Genomic DNA, 27488 nt, shown 5'->3' with positions numbered 1-27488 from the left:
AGAACAGAACTATAAGGTAAAACACGTATGTGATTTTTCCCTACTGGCATAACTCACTCACACACTTCACTAACACTTGTCCCATCCTTTTTCTTACCTTACATTTTATGCTCCTTGTTTGAGATCTGTCTCCATATAACTGTTCTAACAACCAAAAAGATGTAAGGATGGCTGCCGATGATGTTTTCAGATGTATCATTGGAATAGTCTCTTCTAAGGAATCTTGTTTATTGGATCCACAGAACAGTCTTTTATCGGACCATCTGATCATCCACTCCAGCAATTTTGAAATATTGCTCAATTTGCCCATCAAATCTATAGGCACTTCTTCTGCTGGTACAATACCAACTACATCAAGAGTTTTGTAAACGTATTTAGGAATTGCCTGAGTTTGCAGGGTAGAGGAAGTATGGTTATGAAAAGTCTGGCTTGCTTGTGCAACATTGACTCCTTGGTTGTTAGTCTCAGCTCTGTATATCGATTTGTACTTTAAACCAAATAAGCCTTCTTTAAGTCCTTTTTTTAGGTTACACACAGAAGGTTCTGTTGTCTGCCCAACAGTCTGTACAATTGTTGGTTTTTCCAAAATATTTTTGCTTTCATTATAGGCAGATACTTTTCCAGGATCACAGGATGCCAGGGTGACAGTATAGCAGGACCCTGCTCTAAACACACTTTGACTTCTAGTTTTGTTTTGTCGACGTTTTAGTGTTGTGTGAACATCAAAAAAGAGAGAGTTCAACTCATGCTCTCGAAGCAGCCCAGAAAAGCTAGTGAGAAATGGAATTCCAAGGTCACTGTACTTTATCAGGTCTCTCTCAAGGACATAACTCAAAAAGAGTTCTAAAAATCTAACATACTCATCATCATCACGTTCAAATTCCCATGCACCAACTACAGGCAAATTATGTTGATTAAGCCTGTCTCTCCAACGCATTTTGTCTTTATGTTTTGTTTTACAGCTAGGAGCTTTTATCTTGTGTGTGGTATTTTTGTTACCTATTTCCCTTTGTTGTTGGAGCTCACTTCCCCTGTAAGACAATAGATGTAAGAACCATTAATACTCAAATCAATTTTAAAAATAATTACATGCAACATTAGTTCTTTATCTTCCACTGAAGTTAAAAACAGCCAAAACCCCTAAATTTACATTAGGACAATGTATAGGTGGCAAGTTAATCAAATTCAAAATCCATAGACAGAAACTAGGCAGTAACATATATGAATGTAGACATAGCTGATAGTAATTTACACTTCAATAATTTATTAGTCACATACTAACTGATATACCATTGGCAGTTCTACAATTTGGGAAATCTGTAGTTCTTCATTTGATAAATCATCCATAGTGACAATTAACCTGTTTGGTCAAGAGATTACTCGATCAGTGGGAGACAACTTCCCCCCCCCCCCCCCCCCCCCCCCAATTTAAATCAAAAGCCTTCTGCTGCAATTTTGTCATACCTTGGGAATGAAGGTGTTTGAGGTCTTGCTTCTTCAGTAAACAAAGCATCAGAAAGTGTGTCTGCTGCGTCTGCATCATTATATACCTGAGGATTCCCAACGTCAGTAAGAGTGCTTGTGCTTAGACTAGTGCCTAATGAGAATCTGTCATAACAATGCTCCTCATCATTTGATGCTGCCTCTTCTACTGGCTCCCAAATATTAACTTCAATAGGGCCTATGTTCTTTACTACACGTCTCAAGGCCTTCTTCCTCTCTTCTTCAGCAGCTTGTATAATAGACATCATTTCTTCACTTTCAGGACCTTCTGAAAGAAAGAAAACCAAGTTTTTAGTCTTAATTTTCAGTTTTAATTTAGTCTCAAATTGAGACATGAATTAGATTTCAATTAAAATCATAAATTAGAGCCATTTATAAATTCAACAAGAAACTGTGATAAAGTGAAGAAACATCAACATTTTGAAAACCATGATACCCTGTGAATGGTATAGAAATCGTATGTATCAGAAAGAAAACACAGACTTTGTGATGAAACTCAAAGTTTTCCAGCTGAAAATGACAATAATTGTTTTGCATGGGGTATGACAAAAATTACTGTCACAAGCTAATAACTAGGATAAAAAACAAAGCTTGTTGAAAATTTCCAGAAGAATGATGAACATTACCTTTAACAGTACTGTGTCTGAGCCGCTGCTGAAGTCCATGATATTTATCTCTAAGTGGAACTCTTACATCTTCAGGATTAGGAAATGCTTTTACAAAAATCTCTGCCACCTACACAAAAAACGAAAGCATCTTTTCCAGTAGCTATCGTCTTATCACATGTACCTTACACCATGAGAAAATCTAACTAGTAGGTTTTCCAAGGAGGGGAAATATTTGTGATAATCTTTATAAGCTTTTATTCTAGTTTTAAGGTCTTCTACCTTTTTTACTGGTGGCAATTCTCCAAGCAGACTTAAAATTACATCCTGAACTAATTCTTCAACATTCATGAATCTGCAGAAAGGAAGCATTCGACAAGCCCACTCCACTGCATTCAGACAATGCTCAACTGTGTAGGCATCATATCCATTCTTATTCGGATCCTAAAAAAATTACCAGAAATTAATTACTATGAACAATGTATTTCAGCAAAATGATTCATACATTTCAAATAGTAATGCTTCTTAAAAATAAAAATCTCTAACTTGTCTGCAAGCAGAGCAGTATATGAGGGCAGGAAACAGATCAACATTGTAATTGATCATAATGTACATTAAAAAAATAAGAGAGAGAGGAAAAAAAGGGCTTTTTAAAATCAGCTTAGGAAATAATTCCATTAGCACACAGCTGAAGAGTTTGTTTACTGTCACAAGTAAAACCTTAGGATTTGCCTAAACTGTGAAGTAAGCTATTCTACTTTGACTTCAGGTGATCATAAATTCTTTCTTATTAGCAAGATAATTAAGCCTTGCAAGAGGCTTTTAAGATGGATTGGTTTATTTTGAATAGTATTTTCTATCTCATCTGTCACTGTCAGACAAAGTACAGAAAAATCAGAGTAATCCACCATTTGAAACAGAGCCATCCTGTTTATCTGAAACTTGGGTTTTTCTGGTGAAGAAAAACCTTGGACTTGTTACAGAATACATGACAAATACGTTAGTAGTTTTTTCTTTTTCTTCCTGGACCTCTGACATCAATTGAGAAGGTATAAGTAGAGAAAACATGATCAAATTTTAATTTTTTTCATTACTCTTTCTGACAACCATGTATATTTAACACACCATAAACCCGATTTTTGGTGTACTAAGTATGTATTATTCAATAAATTCTCAAAATACCTTGACCAAATAGGCAAAAAAACAAGCCAGAAAGTAAATTCTTAGGTTAACAAGTGTAGAAGCTATTGCTTTCCTGGCAGCTCTTCCGACTCAAATACCAAGCAAAAGCCTAACAGAAATATTGTCAGGAAGATGGAGATCACAGGCACAGCACACTGCTACATAGCATCAAATACATAATTCACATTGCAAACACTGTGCTCATTTTGTTCTGTTAAGTAAATAGAAGTTCTCACAGAAATATACAGCATATCTTCAGAATTCTTCTCATAGCTTCATGCAATTAAGATGTATCTCTACTATATTAGTAATACAATTACCTTGATATTGTTAATATTTTCCCTTGCAGTTTGGTACCGCCTACAGCTGTCAGATAATTTTTCACGAACATGAAACATCCAACACAATGCACAGAACTCTCTGAACCAACCTACAACACAAAAATGCAGTATGATGCGATTCTATTTAAATAAGTTAAATAGAGTAGCCTGACATTTTTCAGTATTGTTCTGGAGCTACAGCTCCTTAGTCACACTTAGTGTTCATGTTCTTTCGCATCTATCAGGTCTGTAACACGACCCCCACAGCCAATCCAGAACAGCACATTTTAGAGTAAGAGTTTCAATAACTAACAAAAAAGCTGGAAATGAAATGTGTTCCTGACGCATTGCAATATACCAACTCAACCTAATACACCAGCTGTGGATTTTCACTGGCGTTCTTTTTTCCAGCTCTAAATTATTTTATGTTACTGCATACAGACCTAAAATTTTACAGGTAATGTCATCAAACTGGTGGGCTCCAGAAGATGTAGATCCATAGAGAGCAGTGCGGAAATTGCAGTAACAAAGCAAAGTCTCTGGGAATGGACTCAGCAAAGGAAGAGAACCTTTCATTCGGATCTATAACAACAGGTAAATAAACAATCAAAATGGAAATAAAAATCAGTTAACATTTTACATATATACTAAAGGCACAGCCTCTCAGTTATTAGAATACTGCCAAGATCAGTAAAATTGCCTGAAGCTTGCTTTTGATTTTCTTCAAATCACTATTCTGAAAATTCATTTAAAGGGATATGTTTAATATGAACTATGGCACAAAGAACGGTTTTGTTTGAACGGTACTCATGATTACCATGAAATACAAGAGTAACACAAAGTATAAGAACTAAGATCACAATCAAGAAACCAGACTGATTCAACACAGTACAGGTTGCTGTCACCAAGGCTGACTAGCTTTGCCTCCAGTTTCAGTTGGAATGTCTGACCAGCTCCCCATGCCAACACGAGGCATGTGACCATGCAAACAGAAGTAAATACTTTTCCGTCAGATCAGTTCCTGATCTCAATCACTGCATTAATGCTGGTGCAGGGGGATTGTGGGAAGAGAGAGCCATATACACACTCTCTTCTTCTTTAAGTAACTATGTTACAAAAGAAAAGACTGATTCTTTTAATCAATTTATTCTGAATTTGCTTCTGAGCAAACAAATTGCACAAAGGTAAAATGAGATTTTACAAGTTCTGTGCACTAAGATCCCTTTACCTGAAGTGAGCATTACATTCTCTGTTAATATTCAACCCTAAGTGATTTGGAGCATATTTCCAGCTAACAGCTATAACTCCCAATTAAAGTCTGCTTTTTTCTTTTAATGGAAAATAATTAATTCCTATGTCACCAAGTAGGTATAGAAAGACATCCAAAAGGAAACACTTTATGATGTAGATATCTTATATCTTTAAGTTCTGGTTTCCTATAAAAATGAAGTGTAAAACTAGAAGATGACATTTACAAAGCATGACATCAAAGCCAAGGTGAGACTGAATGCTTCTGCAGTTGCAAACTTATCAGTAATATTTACAACTGATAATCAAGTTAAAAATAGAAAGTTAAATGTTTACTTTCTGCATAACTTTTCTTGCCCACTTCAGTTGTGTAATATACCACTGTGCTGCAGAGCAAGAACAATGAGCAGCCCGGAAGAGCAAGATAATTCGCTGAAGAACTCCTGACACTTTCTGACGGACTTCTTTCTCTGTTTTTAAAAGAATGTCATCACTGTCTTCCTGAAAATGCAAAGACAAACAAAGCTCAAAATTAGAAAAGACATATAACTAAATGTTGTTACTGGTCCTAATCCCATCTTCTTTATAGCATAGATCATTTATGGAAAAAACACAGAGGCACAAATACTTTCTCATCACTGAGAAAGTATTTGTGTATTACTACTTAGTAAATTACTACTTACTACTTAAAGTATTACTACTTAGGTAAATGAGCAGACATGGAAGAAAACAAAAATGAGCTCAAAAGAACCAGAATAAAGCTCATTATTCATGAGTATTCACAGTATTTACTGTGAAACAAACACACTAGAAACAGACTTACTTCACTGAGAGAAGCTGGTTGAGGACAGTACAATGGTGGTGCTGGAAGACAGAGCCCAGCTGGAACCAAACCATAAAACTTTCTGCAAAGATCCTTCGCAGAATCCATCAAAAGCTGAAATGTCTCTGAGAGAATATCAACATCTGCCATAACAGCTGCTTTCAGTAGTTCCTGTATTGAACTGTAAAGAACATCTGCATCTTCCTCTTCAATAGGATCTATAAAATATTAAGCCCAGAAACCAATAAATTAATTGAGTCAATACATGGATCTTCAGTCTCACATCACGAAGTGATGTTCTCTGAATTTGCATTCATATATTACAAGTGACCTCATCTACTTGCTTTAAGATAAGATCTCATGCATTAAAAACTAGTATTCAATTATTAATTTTAAGTTTTGCCCCATTACCATGACACCTATTGCCTTTCTAGGTAGGCAACGGAACTTTTTAGCCAGGCATTTGCTTGGCACAACATTCTGGCAAATCATTCTTACCAAAAAGGCATAAGTGGGTACATTATTAATAATGACTAAAGCAACTCTTTAATCAGTAAGTCGGTCCACCTGCTGACAAGAACTTAAAATGCTTTCAGACAAAATGAGAATAAAATATAGAGATTGTGCAAGTAAACTTTCCATAGAATATAAATAAGGTCAGGTTGACCTAGCTAACTGTGAATTTCAGCATTTAAATATTAAGTTAGGAGCTCACAGTATCTGTAGGGTCCAGTGAAGACCTGGCCAACAGACAGAGAGATAAGTGAGAGACCTGCTTTTGTGTCTTCATGTCTCTAAGGACAAGACAAGGGGAGACCAAGGGAGCCATAACCACATGCCAGAAATACAGTGTGTACATTGGTATGTGCGTGTCTCTAAAGATCAGGCACCTGGACAGGCTGAGGAGCCCAGACCAACTCTGCTGTATCCTATATACTGCCAGGACTATATGCTCCAGGCCAGCTGCTGTGGGGGTGCATGGACAGTGTATGTGTGTGGGGGAAGAGGGTGTTTGTGAGTGGGTGTTGTGAGTTTTCTGAGTACCAGAAAGCAGAGAGAGGCTGGGGCTTTGGGGGCTTACATACACAGACATAAGCTACGTTGACACTCAGCGACTGGGTCAGCTGGCCATCTACTTAGCTAGTGGTCTTGCCAATGGCCTAGCTACTGGAGTGACACACACTGTACTATATGCCAATCTTAACCCTGACCAACAGGAGAGGGAAGGATGGTAGGACTGCTGGTGCTGCCTGTGTGAGTGCTGAGCAGGTCTGTAGGTGACCAGTCCTACATGGATGCCGTTTATGTGCCTACTGGGAATACATTCTTAGCCCTGCTAGCTGCTGGACCTGGGGATTCACTTTATCAGAAAGGAAAAAGCAAAATGAAACCTCTTATTATAGCTAATTTCAAGTGTGATGATACTTCACATAATTATTAACACATAAATTCTTTTGTTTATTTATTGGAATGAAGATTCGGTTTTCTTCCAAATAAGTTAATATCAAATATGGTTTAGACAATACAAATGAGAAGACAAGAGTGATAATTTATTTCATTTCTGGAATTATCAAAGTCAAAACATACACCCTCATGAAATAAAGCGCTTCAATATATTGTAACAGTAATACACACACTGGAGAAGACAAAGCAATTGTTTCTTTCTCAGTGTATAACACTGTATATGTAGTCAAATAACATGGAAAAATAACCACAATTATTTTTCATTTGAAGTACCTGTGAACTTCTTGTATTTAATATGTCCTGATGTTTCAGAAGTTACTGGCTGTCCTAACAAAGACTGTAACTTTTCCTGAAAAGTCTGCATTGGTAATAAGCTTAATGGCAGGTGACACTCTGGTTTTTTCATTCTGAAAGTATAACAAGAAACTGCTCATGAATAAAAAAGTAATATCCATACATAATACAATGAAGGTCTGTTAAACTAATATCTATGCCAAAATAACTAATCATAACACCTTAAGTTCTACACCTAGTAGGAATCTGGGAATATGAACTTCTGAGGCTATATATATAGCTTGTCACAATAAACTTCAAGGAAATAACTATGTAACAAAAAATAGTATACTAATTCCAATTGCAAGTTTACCTTGAGAGCTCCTCGGGGTTCTCACAATACAGCTGGTAGGCCAGAGCAATTGACACAGACAGCTTCCAGTCCCCAAGTGTCTGTGCTAGCCACACAGCCTCTGGAATAAGTCCACCAATAAAGAACAAATCAAGAGCATATTCAGCTGTCCACACAGATGAAAGCTTCTGGTCCCTGACAGCTCTTGTAACCAAACAGTGTTGCAGTGGAATGACACGAGGAGGTAAGTCTGTGACATGAAAGGCACATATTAAAGTTTACATAAATCCTCATGCTATCAGATGAACAATCTAGGATTCATTTGCTCACATTGCTTGTGGATTAGTTACAGTGTACAACTGCTTTTATTATTAATTTACTTTTATTAGAGGTATACTATGGAAGTGCAATGGTATAAGAGTGTGTTCAGAATAGGCTATTTTCCTGCTTAATAATGTTGGATATAAAAGCAAGTGCAAAACTCGTGGGGTTGGTTTTTTTTCACCTTAAAGACTTAATCACACTGACGGACCATTTGCAAATATTCTTCATATCTGTAGGGTATACCAGAGGGTACACATGAGATAAATGGAAATTCCTAGAGTTTTACTAATGTACCCATATTGTTTGTACACACTGTGCTTATTGCAGAAGACAGAAAGTTAAAATGCATTGTTGAGAAAGAACAGTACATGATATTCAGTGATTCTTTGATTTTAAGATAGTATATAGATACAAAGTTCAGGAAAATTTACTATCTCCTTTTTTGTTCAGATTTAGATTTGTTTTTCAAGGTTTTGCTTCCTGGTTCTCCTGGAGAGGTGCTGATCAACATGAATTCTAAGGAGTTATTTGCTTCTCTCACAGCTTCTGTTTTGCTCAGACTGTGGCATTACTTAGAAGATTAAGTAATTATTCACACTAATCCAACTTGCACAATGTAATTTTACGCTAATTGTCTCACCATGTACATTGATCTTTGCCTAATCAAGTATTAAAATCAAGGTTTAATTTTATAGGTTTTATCTTGAAAGCTATCCAAATAAAGCATTCAAGAGACCATGAAGAAAGAAGTAGATACCAGGGCATGCTGTAGTACAGAAACATTAAAAATACTCAATGTATTCAAATACACTACAGAAAACCTAATCAATAAAAGTAAGTTACTATTGTAAAAAATTATGTGGCATTACAATATCAACTTACTGGTAGGGTACTTAAAATGCTTCCAAACAAATCTTTATTCTCACAAACATTTGAAAAAGTAGCTCTGAAAATAAAAATTTAATAACAAAGGAAATCTTTCAATGGAATCTCTTTGAAACCACTCACTGTGATGAACAGTAATTCTCAGAAATAAGCTGAGAAGCAGGACTTAAACTACCAAGTACTACTGGATTCAACGCCAAGCAACTTGGCATTCCCGTTTGCTTTGACAATATGGTGTCTGAAGCATTTGGATTTGGAATTTTTGACTGTCAGATAAGCAAAAAATGTTTTCCTCTGGCTCTTCAGCTGGGGTCACACCAGATCACAGATTCAAGTACTTCTTCAGCATTGCTGTTATCCCACTTTTGTGAGGATCAAAACCAGTCAGAGCCAGATCTTTAGGCAAAATTGTAACAAAGGATGATAAAAAGACTGAAGGACTTAATGCCTTTCCTCATTATTTCATAGTAAAATGAGTTTTCTGAGTAACAAGCCCTCTGAGCTGAAGACAGGAATGGGGAACAGAATGAAGACCCCAGTCCAAGGGAAAATGATCAACAACCTGATACACCACTTAGACATGCACACTTCTTTTGGGCTGGATGGGATCCACCAAAGGGTACTGAGGGAGCTGGAGAAAATACTCACTGGGCCAGCTTCCATCATTACCCACAGTCCTGGCTCACCAGGGAGGTACAGCTGACCAGCGGCTGGCAGAAGGGACAACGATTGACAGGAAGAGCTGGAAGAAGGGTCTGGAGAACTACAGACCTGTCAGCCTGACTGTGAGGCAGAGGAAAGTCATGGATCATCTTGAGAGCCACCATGAGACACAGACAGGACAACCATGATCAGGCCCAGCCAGCAGGAATTTGAAAAAGGCAGGTCCTACTTGACCAGCCTGATCTCCTTCTATGACAGGTGCAGGAAGGCTCTGCAGAGGGTTCTGAATTGACAATTGTAGGGTATTTAACAAGACTACGTGTCAGGTCCTGCACTTGGATCACAACCACCCCTGCCTACACTACATGCCGGGGAAAGAGTGCCTGGAAAGCTGTCCAGTGGAAAAGGACCAGGGCATGTTGCTTGACAGAAGCTGAACATGAGCCACTGTGTGTCCAGATGGCCAAGGAGGCCAAGGGCATCCTGGTATGTATCAGGAATAGTGTGACCAGCAGGGCTTGAGTAGCGATTGTCCCTCTGTAGTCAGCACTGGTGAGGTCAGCTTGGATGCTGGCGTCAGTTTTGGGCTCCTCAGTACAAGAAAGACACTGAGGTGCTGGAGCATGTCCAGAGAAGGGCAACAAGGCTGGGGAAGGGTCTGGAACACAAGTCTTGTGAGAAGCAACTGAGGGAGCTGGGGATGTTTAGCCTGGAGAAGAGGAGGCTCAGAGGAGACTTTATCACTCTACAACTCCTTGAAGGTAGGCAGGCTGTAGCCAGGTTGGGATCCATCTTTTCTCCCAAGCCCCAAGTGACAGAAGAGGAAATGGCTTCAAGTTATGCCAGGGGAGGTTTAGACTGCATATCAGGTAAAATAGCTTCTCTACAAGGGTTGTCAAGCATTGGACCTGGCTGCTCAGGAAGGTGGGTTGTGTCTCCATTCCTTTAAGTATTTTAGAGATGTGAAGCTGTGGTGTGTAGGGACATGGTTTAGTGGTGGGCTTGCCAATGTTAATGGCTGAACACAGGTATCTTCCAACCTAAATGATCCTATCTATTGGAACAAAAATTGCATCGGCTACAGTTTTTTGAGACATCCTTATTTTTTTTCTGTCTCCTACTCCACTGAAAAGCTAACTTGATCATCAAGTTTAAGCATAACAAACATCATTGATACATGTGAAAAAAATTGTAAGACTTAAGCAACTAGAACAGCTTGTACAGGAAATACCTTGTTTGATGTGAAGAGGATGAAGGATGTCAACATTGTGGGGAGGAAAGACATAGAGCAGCTGCTTTGTGAAATAAGCAGCCATGAATCGTGCCATGGACCGAATCACAGCCATAGCAGTGTCAGTATGAATGCTGGTTACCATCCATAGTTCATGCTGAAAATACTTGATATCTAAAAAAAGAAAAATCAAATTAAAACATTACAATAAGAAATATTTTAAATTTGAATGCTAAAATTATTTAATCACAGGTTATAAAATATTTTTTTAAAACAAGCAAACTTATGTAATTCTTTGACAAACTTTCAGAATTTACAGAGCTTAATCTTTTACACTAATTACACATTATATGAATATTACAAGACTTTTCTACTAGGTTTTTAATGGCTGGAGATGGACCTTTAGCATCTAAATTTAGACCTGCACTGAGTAAAAAAAAACTGCTTCTTCAAACTTGGAAATTCAGATTTCACTTAGATTCAGACTTTGTTAAAAAAAAAAAAAATTTACAAGAATCTGCAAAAACATCCCACTGTCAAATTAGGACTGGTGACCAAACTAGAATCTCCTGTTTTTTCATGTTGTATCATAAAAAAGAAAAAATAAATATAATTATATTATTCTATTATATATTATTAATATAACAATATGTTAATATTATAAATAATAATATAAATGACAATATATTATTATATTTATTATTATAATAATAAAAAATATTGTATTATATATTATTATTAAAAATCAAATCACATAATTTCCCTCTTATTTTTCTTATTCAAATTCCTTTTTTGAGATTATTTGAGTCTAAAAATATTTAGCAGGTGACTAGTAGACAATGAGCGTTGTCTAAACACATATTCCAACAAGTGCAGCTGAAATATCATCTGAGGATCAGAAAAAGTCACTGAAAACAGTGTACAGTGAAAAGTGTCAAAATCTATCAGGTGTGCATGTGAGGGCACAGAAATTAGACACTAAGCTCTTCAAAGAGTGTCAACATACCTTATCACACTTTTAGGCAATTAAACATACCAGAAAATTCTTCCATCTCGCCTTTGGAGAGCTGTGACCGCCTTAGAATCTCTCTTACCAGATGATCGCAGAGTCCCTGAGCTTCACACACATTATATTGATACAGGTGACAAAACAATATGGCAAGGTAGTATCTACGCTGAAGGAAACATGCTCTTTTTCCTCCTGCATTAAAAGATAAAAAAAAGGTACAAGTGCAAGTGGAAGAGAAAAAATAAACACAAAAAGAGATGTAGCAAATGAAAGTACTATTTCTTTTCTCTCCAGAAACACATCTATATAAACTATACACTTTGAGGAGTAGAAACCAGGAGCAGCTCCTTTAGGATATGGTCATTCTACACAGCCTCTTAAGTCCCTAGTAAGTTAACGCTCATCCACAACATTTTTATTTCAAGACATATGGCAGTTTTCAAAGCAATACTATGCATAACTGTTAAGTCACAGAAAAAGTCAGGAGAGCTTAAGGAAGTCTAGCCTTCAAAGAAAGAGTAGCTGAACCACAGTGGAGTTGCTTAGACACCCACCAAGCCTCCAATATTCTGAATTTTTTCCTCAATGTAGTATTCTTTATTCTAATAACCAGCAGAAAATTTTCTCATGATGCCTGGAAAAGAAACGGTGGTATATCTGTTTCAAATCAACTCTTACAAAAACTCCTGAGGCAAGTTTTATTTTGTTACTCTCCAAACACTAATTCTTTTAATTTTACAGCTACTTAAGGAATTGATTTTTCTTCATCTGTTTTTCTTTGTCTCTTTCTTGCTCACAAATTTGTCTAGAGCTTTCCTGTACCAAGTACTTAATCACAAAGAAGGTCTGGTATTAAAAGAGAAATGCATAGAAATTTTCTCAGAGGGCAACCAGACTTAAGTTTTGACTGGTGTCAATTCATCCCATCTTAATTTCAAATACACACCCTTTACGCATCTCACCCCCTCTTTCTGAACAGAGTCACAAACGTAAAATGATTATACAACTTACCCCCTCCACCCTCAAAGATTTTATTCCTTACCATTTGTCTTGAGTTCACAAAGAGATCTTTTCCAAATATCCAGAGATTCTCTGTAGGAGCCTAAAAGGAACTGCTCCTCACCTATAAAAGTCACATATTAACAAATTAAAAGCTTTACTTTTATATTTAAAAATACACTCTTCTTTCAGTAGCAGACATTTACTGAAAGCAGAACAAAATATGTTAGCTCCCAGAAAACTTCTATTCTCACAATTAAGTCCAAGTTTTGAGCATCTGAGAGAAGGTGACTTTGAACACTCCTTGCCAGGAGAGGTAACGCATGAGCTCTCCTCCAGGAGGAGCTAATGTATTGTATGGAGCACTGTAGGAAGAGGAGTTAGAATTGTCATTTAAGGGAGAGAGATCAAGAACATGGCAAGAAAACAGAATTGTAAAGGGAGACATAAATGGGAAGCTGGGCTTAGCAGTGTATAAGTCAAAAAAAGGTAGAACATAGGTAAGTAAAGTGTAAGAAATTAGGCTACAACTGTATACTGTTTGGAAAATAAATATGCTTAGATTACCAAGCACCTTAGGTTACACTAAGATGTTTAGTTGAAGCTGACAACATTTGAGAATATAACATGATCGTGCCCACAACGATCACAGGGAGTGAACAATCTTTCTACACAGAAATCCAGTAAGGGACACATTGTGATTTACTTCAGAAGAAACAATACAGGAGATTAGAATTAAAATCTACCATTCAGTTCTTTAGGACATGGCTAAAAGCAAACTAGAGTAAATTCAGTCTTTTAATTTAGCTTAACAAACTCTAAAAATTATAATGCAATCTACAAACATACCAGGACATTAAGTATTTAAGACAGAATTAATGATAAGCATTTAAGAGAAGTCCAAATGATCACTTTTTAAAAATCTGGTAGTCAGTTACAGATTGTTGAGTTGGACCTAATTTTCCTAGTTTTCAATTAACAATTTTACTAACCAGATACAGAATTAATCCTCAGATGTTGTTCTAATGTCACTCCTGAAGACTGGATGGTTGCTTGTATATGACTTAAAAGCAATGAGACAACAGAAACCTCTTCTGCATTCTTGCTCACTTTTCTTTTTAGCTGCACCTGATACCAAACCACTTTCTTATACAATAACCGCCATAGTACAGCCAACCTGTAATTCAAGAAGTACAATATTATGAGATTAAGCAAGAGTTAACGAAGTTGCCTACATCAATTTCTTATGTTCTTTAGTTTTGCATTATGCTCCCAAAAACTAAATTATATCAACTACTTTCTTGACTTGGGTGAGGGGAAAAAATGAAGCCCTTTTTGCCTCATTTTTGACTAAAAAACATTATTTCTTCTGAATTTTCTTAAGCACAGCAATCTACCTTAAGAACCTAAACACCCCCAAAATTAATCCCCTTGCTAGCTAAACAATGGGGAAATGAAATAATCTCAGACAGAGAAACCTCAGAACAGGTATGAGTATCTTTTTAAACAAGACTGATTAAAAAACAATTAAAGCATAACACAGAAAAGCAAAGAAAAGGAAACAAGATTACAGAATACAGTTTTAGGACTGGCAAGTCCCTGTTGCCTAGCACAGTCCTATTAGATGTACCAGCTCAGATATGTAGTAAGTTTAACAATACGAGCAAATACATATTGCTAGAGACTTGAAAAAGCTTGCAGAAAACTGCAACACATTTGTATCTTGAAGTACTACTGGGTTCATAATTAACACAGATGCACAGTGCTCAGTAAATGGAGCACAATTATTCAAAAATATGGATTATCTTCTCTGAGACAACTGAAACTTGCCTATCAGATTTGCAGTGAACATACTACTATATTTAAGGATAATTGAAGAAATACCTTTTACTGTAGTAGGAATTAATTTGTGAGTTACAATGCTACTTAAGTTCTAAATCTCTGGAAAGCAGAAGCCTGCTCATGTGAACAGCACACTTTGATTCACTGGAGTTTCGTAGAATAGAAATACTCCAGTGATAACAGTATACTTTCCCAGAAGTTGGACAGCACACTTCAGTCAAGTTTATGTGTGGGGAGAAACAGCTCTGACAGTTTAAGTAAATTAGTTTCTACAAATGTGTTTTTCTTATTGCTCTGAGACACCACATCCATAATGAATATAAACTTTGCTGACTAAACTGACATCACTGACATACTGCATATGAGCAGACTCTTGCTCCATAAAGTTTGCAACTAGGAAAGAGCGAAACACACAAGAGACAGTTAAAGCATCTAAATTTCAATATCTGGATTGATGCTGCACTACCAGGCCTGGTGTCAGCTGTCAACCCATCAGTTATCTCCAAACTGGTTTGCAGTTATAGTTTAGTCACCATAACCAAACTATATTCAAATATAGGTCTGAGCCTTAATCTGCCTGCTTTGTTTATCATGCCTTTCCATGGAGTAAAAGGCAGCAAAAAAATCAAATGGATATTTCCTTATAATTTAACTCATACAATTTTTGTTCCACCATACAGAACCACTTAGGCTTGAAAACACCCTTAGGATCATTGTCTCCAACCATTAACATTGCCAATCCCACTTTTAAACCATGACCCTAAACACCACAGCTACACATCTTTTAAATACCCACAGGAATGGAGACTCAGCCCACTTCCCCAGGCAGCCTGGTCCAATGCCTGACAACCCTTTCAGATACTGCAGGGCCTGGGGCTGGACTTGGTGTGCTGCCTCACCAGTGCCAGGTACAAAACAATTGTCACTTCTCTGGTCCTGCTGCCAGGATTCCATTGGCCTTTTTTGGCCATCTTGGCCTACACTGGCTCATGTGCAGCTGCTGTCAACATACATCCCCAGGTTCTTTTCTGCTGGGCAGCTTTCCAGCTACTCTACCCCAGCCTGTGGGGCTGCACAAGGCTGTTGTGACCCAAGGGCAGGACCTGGTACTTGGCCTTGTTGAACCTCACACCATTGGCTTCAGACTATCAATGCAGCCAGTCCAGATCCTCCTGCAGAGCCTTTCTGACCTCCAGCAGATCAACACTCCCACCCAACTGAGTGTTATTTATGAACTGACTGAAGGTGCTCTTGATCCCCTCACTCTGATTATTGATAAAGATATTAATCAGGGCTGGCCCCCAATAGTGAGCCTTTGGGAACACCACAGCAACTAACTGGCTGCAGCTGGTGTAACTCCATTCATCATCACTTCCTAGGCCTAGCCATCAGCCATTAATTCATTTTAACCCAGCAGAGTGCTTTTATCCAAGCCATGAGCTGACAATTTCTCCAGGAGAAAGTTGTGGGAGCCTATGTCAAAGGTTTTACTGAAGTCCAGGTAGACAATATCCACAGTATCCATAGCCCTTCCCTCATCCATCAAGTAGGTCACCTGTCACAGAAGACCAGGCTGGTTAAACAGGATCTGCCTTTCATAAACCTGTGATGGCTAGGCCTGATCACCTGGTTTTAATTTACATTTTTTTCCCCGTGCAAAGCTTATTCATACCTTTTTTCTGTTTTTGCATCATGGTTTACTTGAGGACATTCTCTAAGCAGAGATTTCAGTGAGCTAAACTGCTGAGTAGTATTGTCATCAAGAACTAAGAAAACAGGCACTGTGAGAGAGTCAAGTTCCACAAGAGTATTACTGTCAGGAGAGGCAAAAAAATTCTCATACTGTAGTACACATACTCTGCTTAGGATGTGAGAAACCATTTTCAAAAGACAGAAGCATGCCAGAAGGTTTTTTGAGAACAATTGATCTTGTTGCTGTATAAACATCAGTTTTAAAGTTTCTAATGTCAGCTTTGCCACATGCCCAGTCACACTGGCTCTTGAATGCCAGTACAAGACAGTCAAACACTGCTGAAAATATTTCAGGACAAAATGCATCCATTGAGTATTCTTCACAGACTTGTTTAAAGATGCATCCTGGTTTAGCAAAGTACATTTCACAAACTGAACAATGCTGAAAAAATGGATAATGCAGTTCACTGTATAATTCAGCAATGCATCCTTGTCTTCCATATTTTTTGAAATCCCTATCTGCCATGCACCAAGGAGGTTTTTCTGAATGGAATATAGTTCCAATGATGATTTATCTTTCTCTTCAATATCATCTTCTGCATGGATGGTATCAAACATTGATGCAAATTCTAAGCAGCCTTCATCAGCTTTACCAACAGATGAATAGATTCTTTGGTTATAGAAGCTGGAAGTGGTACTGTAAAACTGCTTTTCATTGTCTGATTCTTCTTCAAGGTCCTAAATCAGACAAGCGAAAAATCAACAGCTTAATTCAAGTTTACTGAGAGAGAGACAGAGAGAGCACATATAGATTGCAAAGAATCAGCATTTAGTCAGTCTCATAAATGAAGTTTTTATGCTTAATTACCTTGCTTAAATGCTAGTACGCTTAATAAACTGCAGTTTCATCTCAATCTCAAATTAAGTGTTATTTGCAGAACAGCTGGGCAGCCAAATTAAATTACCTAAAAACAAAATTACACTGCCAGTACAGCAGCAGATTTTATACCAGAAAGTGAAACGCCATACTTCATTAAACCTAAAGTACAAGACAGAGATTTTGCCAGATTCCTGTAAGATATAAAAGTCATTCAAGAAAAGCTCAAAAGCTTCAAAGAACAAACCAAAACTCAAAAGCATGAAATGAAGTTGGGAAAGGCTGTTCAGGAACTATGATCACAGGGCAACTCTTCCAAAAGACAATACAGATTTTGGAACTGATTAAAGAATCCTCTAAAACCCAGGATAAAGATAAGAATCATATTTATTAAGACTGTTATTAAAATAGTCTACAGCCGCAGTACATCTAATAGCTAATGTTACATTTTATTATAAAGTGAAGCTAAAGTATTATGTTTCCAGGGAGATCTTATCGCACCTTCCATTACATAAAGGAGGCTACAAGGGAGCAGGAGACTTTTGACATGGACACATAGTGATAGGACAAGGGACATTGGTTTTAAACTGAGAGAAGGCGGGTTTAGATATTAGGCAGAAATTCTTTACTGTGAAAGTGCTGAGACTCTGGAATGGGTTGCCCAGAGAAACAGTGGCTGCCCTATGCATGAAATGTCCAAGACAAGGTTGGAAGGGGCTTTGAGCAGTCTGGTCTAATGAAAGGTGTTCCTGATTCTGTCAGGGGGCTGGAACTGGACAATCCTTAAGGTCTCTTCCAACATAAACTATTCTATGTATTGAAACACCACAAACCGATATATATGTATATCATCAGATATTCTTCAAAAAGTCAACATGTGCTGAAAAAAATAACTTATTTAAAAATAAAAATCAAGTACCAGTTTGAGAAAATAAGCATATTCCTCATGTCTATAAAGAAAATGAGAATATTGAATGATTTTAAAACACTAGTTAGGATAAATAAACCTATTATTATTTTTTTTTTCAAAACTCCCAGTTATTTCCATTTAGAATACCTTAAACGTACATAATTTCATAGTAAGTGGAAAAATGCTATTAAGTACCAGTAAATCCATGGTTTTCTCGTTCATTTCTGTTGTGTTCTCCTCCAGGAATCTCGGAATGGTGGAAAAGATAGAACTTTGATTTTGAACTTGTTTTAAAAGACTGGCTTTTAAAGACAACAGCGATTGTAAGTACCGAGATCTCCTTTTACACTAAAAGAAATAACAATAACAGAAAACATATTATCAGTTTCTTGCAAGACAGATAGTTTCTAAACAAGTCAAGGAAATTGGTTAATTTGTTGTAAAAAGCTTCAGTTCAAAAGTCCCAGACGGACAGGGAGAACAGGACAGCAAGCATCTGCTACACAGGAACAAACTACCATTTGACCGTGCTTTGGGGAAGCAGAATTCTCTCACACAGAGAGCTTTAGTACTGTGAGAATCTGCTTTCTTGATGCCTAAGAAAGCCCTAGAAATTTACCTGTATGTAGGGTTTTTCTGCATTTTTACTAGTAACATATCTCTTTAAATCCTCAAATCCTTGCTCACTATTCTAGCTTATGCAGGAACACCATGATAGCTCACTTCTCCAAAAATCAGAATAGAAACTGAATTAGAAGAAAAGCTGCATTTTATCAGCAAAACCAGAAATTCTGAACTAAATATCTGTTATATCTTATATGGTCAGCAACAGTTGCAGGACCTCTTCCCTGAAAGGAAGGAAGGGACCTGGTTCTATTCTCCCAGACTTAGCTCAATTCAGAAGTGACAGAAAATGAAACAGAAGCTTTAATTGCCATGCTTGACTGAAGACCTAGTGGACAAATTTATGTACTACCATAGAGACTAAGTTGTAGAGGATTTCCAAACTCTTTCTGCATCACTCGGAAAGTTGACAAGAGCAGCATAACACCTGTCAACATCCCAAATCAACTCTACAGATACAGAAATCCCTGTTTCTTTCACAGTTTCAGAACAATAATATAGTGACAGCTCAGACTGTCCCACTCTACATTTTACTGAAATATCACGCAGACATCGAAGGAATAAAATTTCAGAAAATCTGTATTCATTGCTTTGCAGATCAATGTGGTTATAAACACAAAGACCAAGTACCTTTGAATTACAAAATTATAAATACATTAATTATATATAATTAATTATATATCATTATATATAATTTAAAAATATATATAATTATAATCAACTTTATAATTCAAACATACTTGGTCTTCAATTTACACTTTTTCATGTACCTGAAATTTTTCACTTAAAAACCTACAAAATAGCTCAAAACCCTACCTTGAAGTTCAGCAAATTCTGACGGATGTTTTCAAGCTGTTGGGCTGAATCAAGCAAAAGGGATCTCATAAATCCTGATGGTGAAAAGTTGTTAGGAAATCTTAGCAGTGTTATCATGTATCCATCAGAAACAATGAGGTAGGGTAGTCTTGGGTGTGAAGCAACAGAGAATCTCTGTCTCAGGAGGTCACGTTCAGAATCTGAAGAACCAAGAGACTGGCTGGAATCTCGACAACAAGAATGGTGCTGTCTAAAACAGAAATACATCAAAATTAAGAAGCAACTATCATATGTAATAATCATGAACAGAATAATTTCAGAACATGTAATACCATTCAATCTACTATCCAAATAAATCCCTTCAGAATCCTAGGGAAGTGTCTACCCTTTGGCAGGATGAGCACTCTGGATAAAACTATTCATGCTTGCAAGATGCTAGTATTTTACTACAACCACAACTTTTTTCAATTTAAATAAATTAAAACCAGCTTTAAGTATCCATGTATTATTTCATTAGTTGTAACTGTATTTTTTCATAATTAGAGTCTAAATTTCTATATCACACTTTTTTATCTAGCATGTACTTTGTATGACAAATGCTTGAAGATGAAATTTGAAGGGCTAGGCTAAGAAAGTAATATATGAAAGAAAAGAACCCCTTGAAAATCTGAATCTTATAATTTCAGCACCAGTTCAGATACTCAATAGAAAAATTTTATAAACACACACATCTTTTTCAGAATGGTTTTTCTTATACAGAAATCCCTCCTTACTGAGTTCCAGAAAACTGTATAATACACGTATTCCAATATTAGCCACATAACACACTGTTTGGGTTTATTAAAAAAAAAGAAAAAGTGGCTACATATATTCAATGTATCATCATAATTCATGGATTTAATATAATTTAGTATCTGATTTTTCAGATAGGGTAAGAAGGTAATATACTGCTTTGAATGTCTTCACAAGCTTTTATATTTAAACACTATTTGGTTTAAGGCATGCAAAGTTAATAAGATTAAAAAAATTAAAGTTTAGACCCTATTTGGTTTTCTGTATTTAGACTGTGTTACTTTCAGTTTATGCTAAAGTGTGTTATCAAAGATCCTTCTACTCTCTCATGAACCCAGCAGCATAATCCCAGAACTTAGATCCAGAGAATCCCAAAACAACACTTTAAAAACCAATTACTTTCTGTCCATGCAAATATGTTATTTACAATATCTCACATCAGATTCTATATGTAAAATTAAGGAACGAGCAGAGAAATAGCACTGTATTAAAATAAACTTGCACTTTTAGGACTTCAGCAAGTTTAGTTTCTTCTTATATCACAAAAAACATGCTAATTTAGTTATTAATAAATTCAAACACTTTTAGGAAAACAAATCACTTTATGTATACTTACATTGTCACAATGTCAATTTTCATCACGACAAATGCATTATAAGGAATAGAAGAGAACTATGAATGAGAAACAGATATTGGAAAGACGCATGAAAAGCAAGAGTGTGAATTTGAAAGATAACATTTATGCAAAATTATAATAAATATGATAGAAAGTAAGATAAGACCAGAATACAGAAACATATAAACCTTTTTAAACCCTTTTACCTGTATGTTATTAGAGGATGAAATGGAATAAACTGTGCTGGTCCAAATTCTACAGAGCATCCAGAAGCAATTAAGGTCAGCAATTCCCCCATACATGTCAATAAAACCAAACATCCACGTTTTAACATGCAAGCCAAGAAAAGGCTATCAGGAGTCCAACTCATATCGCCAACCCAGTAAGATCTAAATTGGGCAGGTAAAAAAATATTTTTTCTCTGTCAAACTTCAGTATCAGAGGGTTAGGATATAACATAAACAAACAGGTTATAAAATAAACAAACAAACTATAACACAAAACTGAAAGACCCACAACAGCAGCAGAAACATTGTCATTTACTGACCTGATGAACCTGGATGGGGTCACGCTGCTTTTGCTACTACAACCTTTCAGGCTACCCGAAACAGTTACAAAATTCAAAGTGTTCAGAAACAAAACCTGAGTTGCCTAGAAAAAAAAAAAATAAAGACATTATAAATGTTTGTATTACAATATCATTATTGCAAAAAAAGTCTACTACTAAATTATGCATTATATTTGGTGGACTGGTAACACCATTATACATGGAAATGACATTGTGTTTCACTATTTATTACTATTTGAACATTTATTGAATTCTACACATTATTCTACACTTGAAATATAAGTAAGGACTATTATATACTTAATATGTAATTACATATTCTTTTTAATGTAACTTTTTTCTAAAACTCAATATAAGATCACTCTTCTTTAGTCTTTCTAATAATTAACAAGTGGAGCTTTGAAGGATTGCATCATGCCAGTCCGGTACATCAAAAAAACAGGTCAATTTTCTCTGTCATCATTAGCATTAAAAAGTACATTAGAATTTGACCTCTGAGATATTAACAAGAATAATATCATGAAGTCCAAAATATGTCAGGCTGAGGCTTGACTGAGAATCACCTAGAATCTTTGCAGATATGATGCAGTAATTGAAATTAATTTCTTTTTTATTAGAGCTTAGAAATGACAGGATCTCATACCAACTTCTAACTGAACACCACACATAAACAATTGAGTTGTAGTGGAAGTTTTTAGCTGGGGATATCAATGTAAATATAATTTCATGTCCCCTTGTAAGTGCTAAAATCATCCCAAAACTGTGTTTTTAAATCCTTGTTACCACTTCATTCAAACGGAACTCTTAACTTAAATGATGCACTGTCATACATACCTTTGGATCAGTTTGATTTACAGCTACTGCAAGCAGAAGCCCATCTCTTGCAAATGCACATAGCAGAGCTCCTCTTGACTTTACAGACACACACTGAGGAACCAAATTGACAACAGAACAAGTCTGCTGTACCCACTGGATCTGGTATGGCAAAGAACTGAATACCAACAAAAAGATAACAAAACCAAGTGGTTACCTCATTTTGCAGAATGGGATTATTCCTATACAGTAAAAAACCATGCAAGACAAAACCATATAAAGCATGAGCTAGTAAAAAAAACCCACCTGTTTTTCTTCAAATGCCTTACAAATGAAAAAATATTTTGTACTTACACAAGTTCAAAAATTATGTATGAGCACTAAGAGTTATTTTTATGGAATGGGACTTTTATGGGATTTATAAATCTAGAACATGCAAAAATATACAGATCAATGACATATAATTGAGGCACTTGCATTCTAGCCAGAAGCAGCTTCCCCAGACCTTGTAACACCATTCGCCACAGGAATATTCAGAATTTGAAAATCAACAGTATGTGGCTCTGAGCAAAAAAATCTGTGGATGACCCATCATTGGAAGTGTTCAATGATATGTTGGACTATGCTTCCAGTAACCTGATCTAGTGGAAGGGGCTATGTGACCTTTACAGGTCCCCTTCAATCCAAACCATTCTGTGATCCCATAAAAATTCAAAACATGACAGAAAACACAAGACAAAATCTGTCTTGAAGTATGCCATCTAACTGACAGAAAAAAAAAAGCATTAATATGCAAAAATGAATTAAATAATAGCAAGCAATGAAACTAAGCGCAAGTTGACATAAGAAAATATGAGTAACGTGTGAGAAATGTAGCTACAATTTCAGGCTGCATTACTATGGTGTGGATAGCTAGCTACATACATACATACATATGCATTTCTGCACTGGTACATTATGCTCTGTTTCATTTTTTGTATAGCATCAGAAAGGAATTACCATGCCACTGATAAACTGAAGATTAGGTCAAGTAGGACATCATTACTAAGTATAAAAAGGACTTCATGCAACAAAAGAAGTTGTACCATATCATGTGCAGGGCAAAATTTTGGCAAGTTATTAAAATAACACCTGCAGAGGGCATATCCATTTAAACTCATAGACATATGTGTCACCCAGGAAGAGGAATGGACTATACATGTGCTCCAGATTATTACTCAACAGCATTTTTAAGTGGTTGTATCAGTACAACCACAAACCACAATCAGTACAGTATTGCAATACTTGGTCCCAATCCAGGTAAAGAAATGCACACACACACTTTCACATCAAACAAAAGAAATGAAAAGGGTAACAGAAAACCAATAAAATTTGCAAACCCACATAAAGAAGAGGTAGTCAAGGCATTCATGGCTGCACAGTACAAGAAATATAAGAAAATAAATATATATATAAGCAACATAAGAAGAAACAAGAAAAGTACATTCTATAATCGTCATGCAAAAAACAATGAAACTAAAACACATGTCAACAGGCATACATAGCTACCCAGTAAATATTCCCAGTGTTATCTAGGTGTAAGATAATAATGAAGTATGGAATATATAAATAAATGCTGTTGTATTAAACACACATTTTACATGGGACATGTAAAGGACAGGGGAGAATGGCTTTAAAATGACACAGGGCATACTATAAACATCCATATGTAAACATAAATAGGTGCTTATAACCATAGGTTAATGGAACATCCATGTAAATGTGTTCAGTTGCATTTCTGAATTCCAGTTCTAAAAAATAATAAAATATTCCTGATGCTGCTGTAACTTCAGGTATCTTCGAACTTACCTAACATTTTTAAAGGTATTTTCATGCCATCGAAGAATCAGAAATGTGAGCACCAAACACTCTCCAGAGTAAAATACAAAAGAACACAAGCAGCAATCACCTAGCACCTGTAAAAAAAGGGAACACGATCAAAACAACCCCAAAAGGCTTGTCACACTCAAATTTCTCCTTAATTATCTACATATTTAGATCAATAGCTATTACAAATCCAATTAAATAACACAATGTTGTCATTCAGAAATGTAAAGGCTAGCAAGAATGTAAGTGGGCCAGAACTCCAGTATGGCTGTTCTTACATTGTCATCAAATATAACATGAACTATTGAGCCTATGCAAAATGCCAAAGAGGCAGACATTGCTTTCAAAACTCACTGTAGCTTTTGTGGCTCTAATTTAATTAGGAAATAAAATTATTGCCTTGGGGTTTATTTTTTACCTCATTTTGTATGAACGCAGCATCCACTCCAATTTCTTTTTCTTCAGTAGAAGGCAATATGACTGATTCATCAGTTAAAACTTGTGTCCAACGCCCAGGAGAGTTTTTACCAAAGGCTGTATTTTCACGTTCTGTACTCTCCCACAAAAAGGTACATGCTGTAGGAGTAGTTAACAGTACCTTTCTGCCATCTCCAGATACATACAAGTACAATCTCATTAAACACTCTGGAGAAAAAAAAAAACCAACAAAAAACCACAACAACATGCCAGGATAGTTCCTGTTCCTTTGTTAGACATAGAATTAAAAAGAATAGAGAAAGTAAATTTTTCCTCTCATCTATAACTAGAAATCCAAGCCGTCATGTTAAGTATCTGTAATTTCCAGCTTTCTGACAGATAGCAGACCTTGGGCAGCAGTAAAGTCAGATGGATGTTCATCTCTATGCATCCCATGAATTATCTTTCCCACAACACACAACCATTAGAAATGTTTCCTGAGACAGCCTAAGTGCTCTACTATGTATTACTTTTATCTATTAGGTTTATCTAATTACTTTTATCTATTATCTATACTACTGATCTTCCCTGAAATGACAGAATTTCTTGTGCAACACTTAACTATAGAAGCTGGTATCAGTGATGCTATCCTATACAAGAAAATAGTTGATACTTAAGTTTGCAAATATGTGTCCGTACTTTATTCTTTCCAGCTAGCATGCTTTCCATAAAAGCCCACCCAGAGAATCAGCTTCAAATTATCCATATATTGTTTACATCAAATGTACATCTGTCCTAATTGATAACCTAGTTGGGAACGTTTTACAGTCAAAATAAACCATTAAAAAATACTTACAGTATCTGAAAATGAACTATTTACAAGGGCTTACTAAATGAAAAACTTGTATCACTCAAATGACATTTGCCAAAGTTTAGCTAGCAAACAAGCTATACAAATGCAAAAAATGTAAGACTACAGTTTTACTCATGTAATAGCTGTTAAAGAAAGGAAAATAACTTTCCCTTTATTCAATTTTTTCACAGGATTAATTGAAAAAACCTACCTTGTGCTCCTGCTACTACTTTTTTCGACTCTTCGATTGCTGGTACAATTTTCAAGCAGTCCCGATCCTTATTCCAAAGAAAGAGCTCTCCTGTTGTAAGTATTCCTGCCAACCAAGCAGCTGTGTTCATTGGGGGAGAGAAGTTTTGAAGGATATTACTGTGAAGTTACTTAAAATTACTTCTCTTCCATCTTAGCCACAGTTTTAAGTGAACTGGCAGATCCTTTAGATATCTGCCTTTTTATACTGCTACAAATATAAATAAAATAACCTGAGCTTATTGCACATAAGATATTATACTTAACCATTTCCTGATGTTGTTAAGACAACCACATTTTTCAACAAAGACTGCAGCGAAGGGATTTTCTTCTTTGTCTTCCCTGACGACAAGTTAATTTCATTTATATGTTTACCATCTAGAAGAAAAACAGCCTCTTTTTCCTATTGAAAGAATAAAAAAAAGCATTTAATTTTTCAAAATTCCATTTTCTACAGAGGCATACAGAATAATGCAGAGAAAAAATATTAGGGAAAAAATAATTTTTAAAAGTACAATAACGCAGCAATTGCCATACTAATTTCATTCTTTGGCATATTTGCTTTACAGTATATTATATCCAGCATGGACCTACAGTGATGATGAATTTGATTCACAGGTTTCAAAACAGCAAACTGGTCTTACAGTTATTATTAAGAAGTTATTCAAGGTAGCTCTGCTAAACTACCTGCTGAAATTGCAAAAATTGGACATTAGCTATCTTGTCTTGTACTGTTTAATTTAGTGAGGTAATTGCCAGTGACTTCAATAGAAAAAAAATCAGCATTCAATTGCTACCTACTTAAATTCAAATCATAGAATGAAAAGATTTAGTTTGATTTTATGAAAGAAGTCTAAGAAAGTGTGTCTTTCCAGAAATGCAGGATGAAATGGGGAAAAAGAATCATTCACATTTCCCACCATGTATTGTAAAAAATGTTATGAAAAACTATAATCATCAAAACAACAATCTCATCTAAGCTCTTCTGAGTCTTTGGGGTAGGAAAAAAAAAAGGCTCTGCAAAGTTTCCCTGAGAAATTTTAAATCTCCAGACTCAGATCAGTAAGATAAAAGTTATTTATTTTATAACTCTTAACGTTACTCAAAAGACTTCCTGAGGTTGTTTTTAAAACCTCCTAAAGCAAATGGAACTGCAAAGTATTATACAATTGAAACTCAAAGAGTTTATTACACTTACCTGTCCAACCCATGATATGCGGGGCCACGGTTTTCTTTGCTGGATACACGTAGAGACGAGCACATCTAGCTTAATCTCCATTCTAACTAAGCCTCTAGGTAACCATTATACAGAAAAGCAAATAGTGGCTTTTCCACACATTTCTAGAGAAACTGAAAAAAGAAAAAAAAAAAAAAAAAAAAAAAAAAGAAGGTTTTGTTATCTGGGAGTAGGTGCAGAGGAGAGGAATTTACACGGAAAGTCTTGACCATCTCTATCAGCTTCCTGCTAAACACAAAGAGCACTGATGCTAACCGTACTTCCAAACTATCTTCCTCAGGCAGCTCACGGGCGATGTGCTGCTCAGCGGAGCGGGTCACGCTCGCTCAGAAGGAATTGAGAGAGAGAAGCCGCAAGTACATCGTTAAGAACTCCAAAATGCACAAGACGTGGAAAATGTCCTGCAGCCTCGTCCGGCGGCAGATCGGGAACCCC

The 27488-nt window shown here is 36.2% G+C and overlaps 1 protein-coding gene across 1 annotated transcript in view; it reads right to left on the bottom strand.

Annotated features, from left to right (window-relative positions):
• CPLANE1 (ciliogenesis and planar polarity effector complex subunit 1) overlaps window positions 1–27269 on the bottom strand; it is a 59385-nt gene extending 32116 nt beyond the window's left edge. The window contains exons 1-25 of the mRNA XM_071425522.1: window positions 27015–27269; window positions 26084–26219; window positions 25779–25898; window positions 24716–24942; window positions 24280–24386; window positions 22453–22609; window positions 21598–21701; window positions 21257–21439; window positions 19643–19892; window positions 18398–18550; window positions 16396–17153; window positions 13874–14058; window positions 12925–13005; window positions 11910–12074; window positions 10874–11047; window positions 7792–8020; window positions 7419–7552; window positions 5682–5899; window positions 5195–5359; window positions 4054–4192; window positions 3611–3720; window positions 2391–2552; window positions 2130–2238; window positions 1465–1771; window positions 98–1031 (exon numbers count right to left, since the gene is read on the bottom strand). Coding sequence (XP_071281623.1) covers window positions 98–1031; window positions 1465–1771; window positions 2130–2238; window positions 2391–2552; window positions 3611–3720; window positions 4054–4192; window positions 5195–5359; window positions 5682–5899; window positions 7419–7552; window positions 7792–8020; window positions 10874–11047; window positions 11910–12074; window positions 12925–13005; window positions 13874–14058; window positions 16396–17153; window positions 18398–18550; window positions 19643–19892; window positions 21257–21439; window positions 21598–21701; window positions 22453–22609; window positions 24280–24386; window positions 24716–24942; window positions 25779–25898; window positions 26084–26219; window positions 27015–27095 — 5388 coding nt within the window. The 5' untranslated portion in view covers window positions 27096–27269. The remainder of the gene's footprint in view (window positions 1–97; window positions 1032–1464; window positions 1772–2129; window positions 2239–2390; window positions 2553–3610; window positions 3721–4053; window positions 4193–5194; window positions 5360–5681; window positions 5900–7418; window positions 7553–7791; window positions 8021–10873; window positions 11048–11909; window positions 12075–12924; window positions 13006–13873; window positions 14059–16395; window positions 17154–18397; window positions 18551–19642; window positions 19893–21256; window positions 21440–21597; window positions 21702–22452; window positions 22610–24279; window positions 24387–24715; window positions 24943–25778; window positions 25899–26083; window positions 26220–27014) is intronic.
• Between the last annotated feature and the right edge of the window lie 219 nt (window positions 27270–27488).

This window comes from Agelaius tricolor, unplaced genomic scaffold, assembly GCF_023055355.1.
Source record: "Agelaius tricolor isolate 1412-34295 unplaced genomic scaffold, bAgeTri1.0.p SCAF_4, whole genome shotgun sequence".
Classification (NCBI taxonomy): Eukaryota; Metazoa; Chordata; class Aves; order Passeriformes; family Icteridae; genus Agelaius; species Agelaius tricolor.
This window is presented reverse-complemented; position numbering and strand designations above follow the sequence as displayed.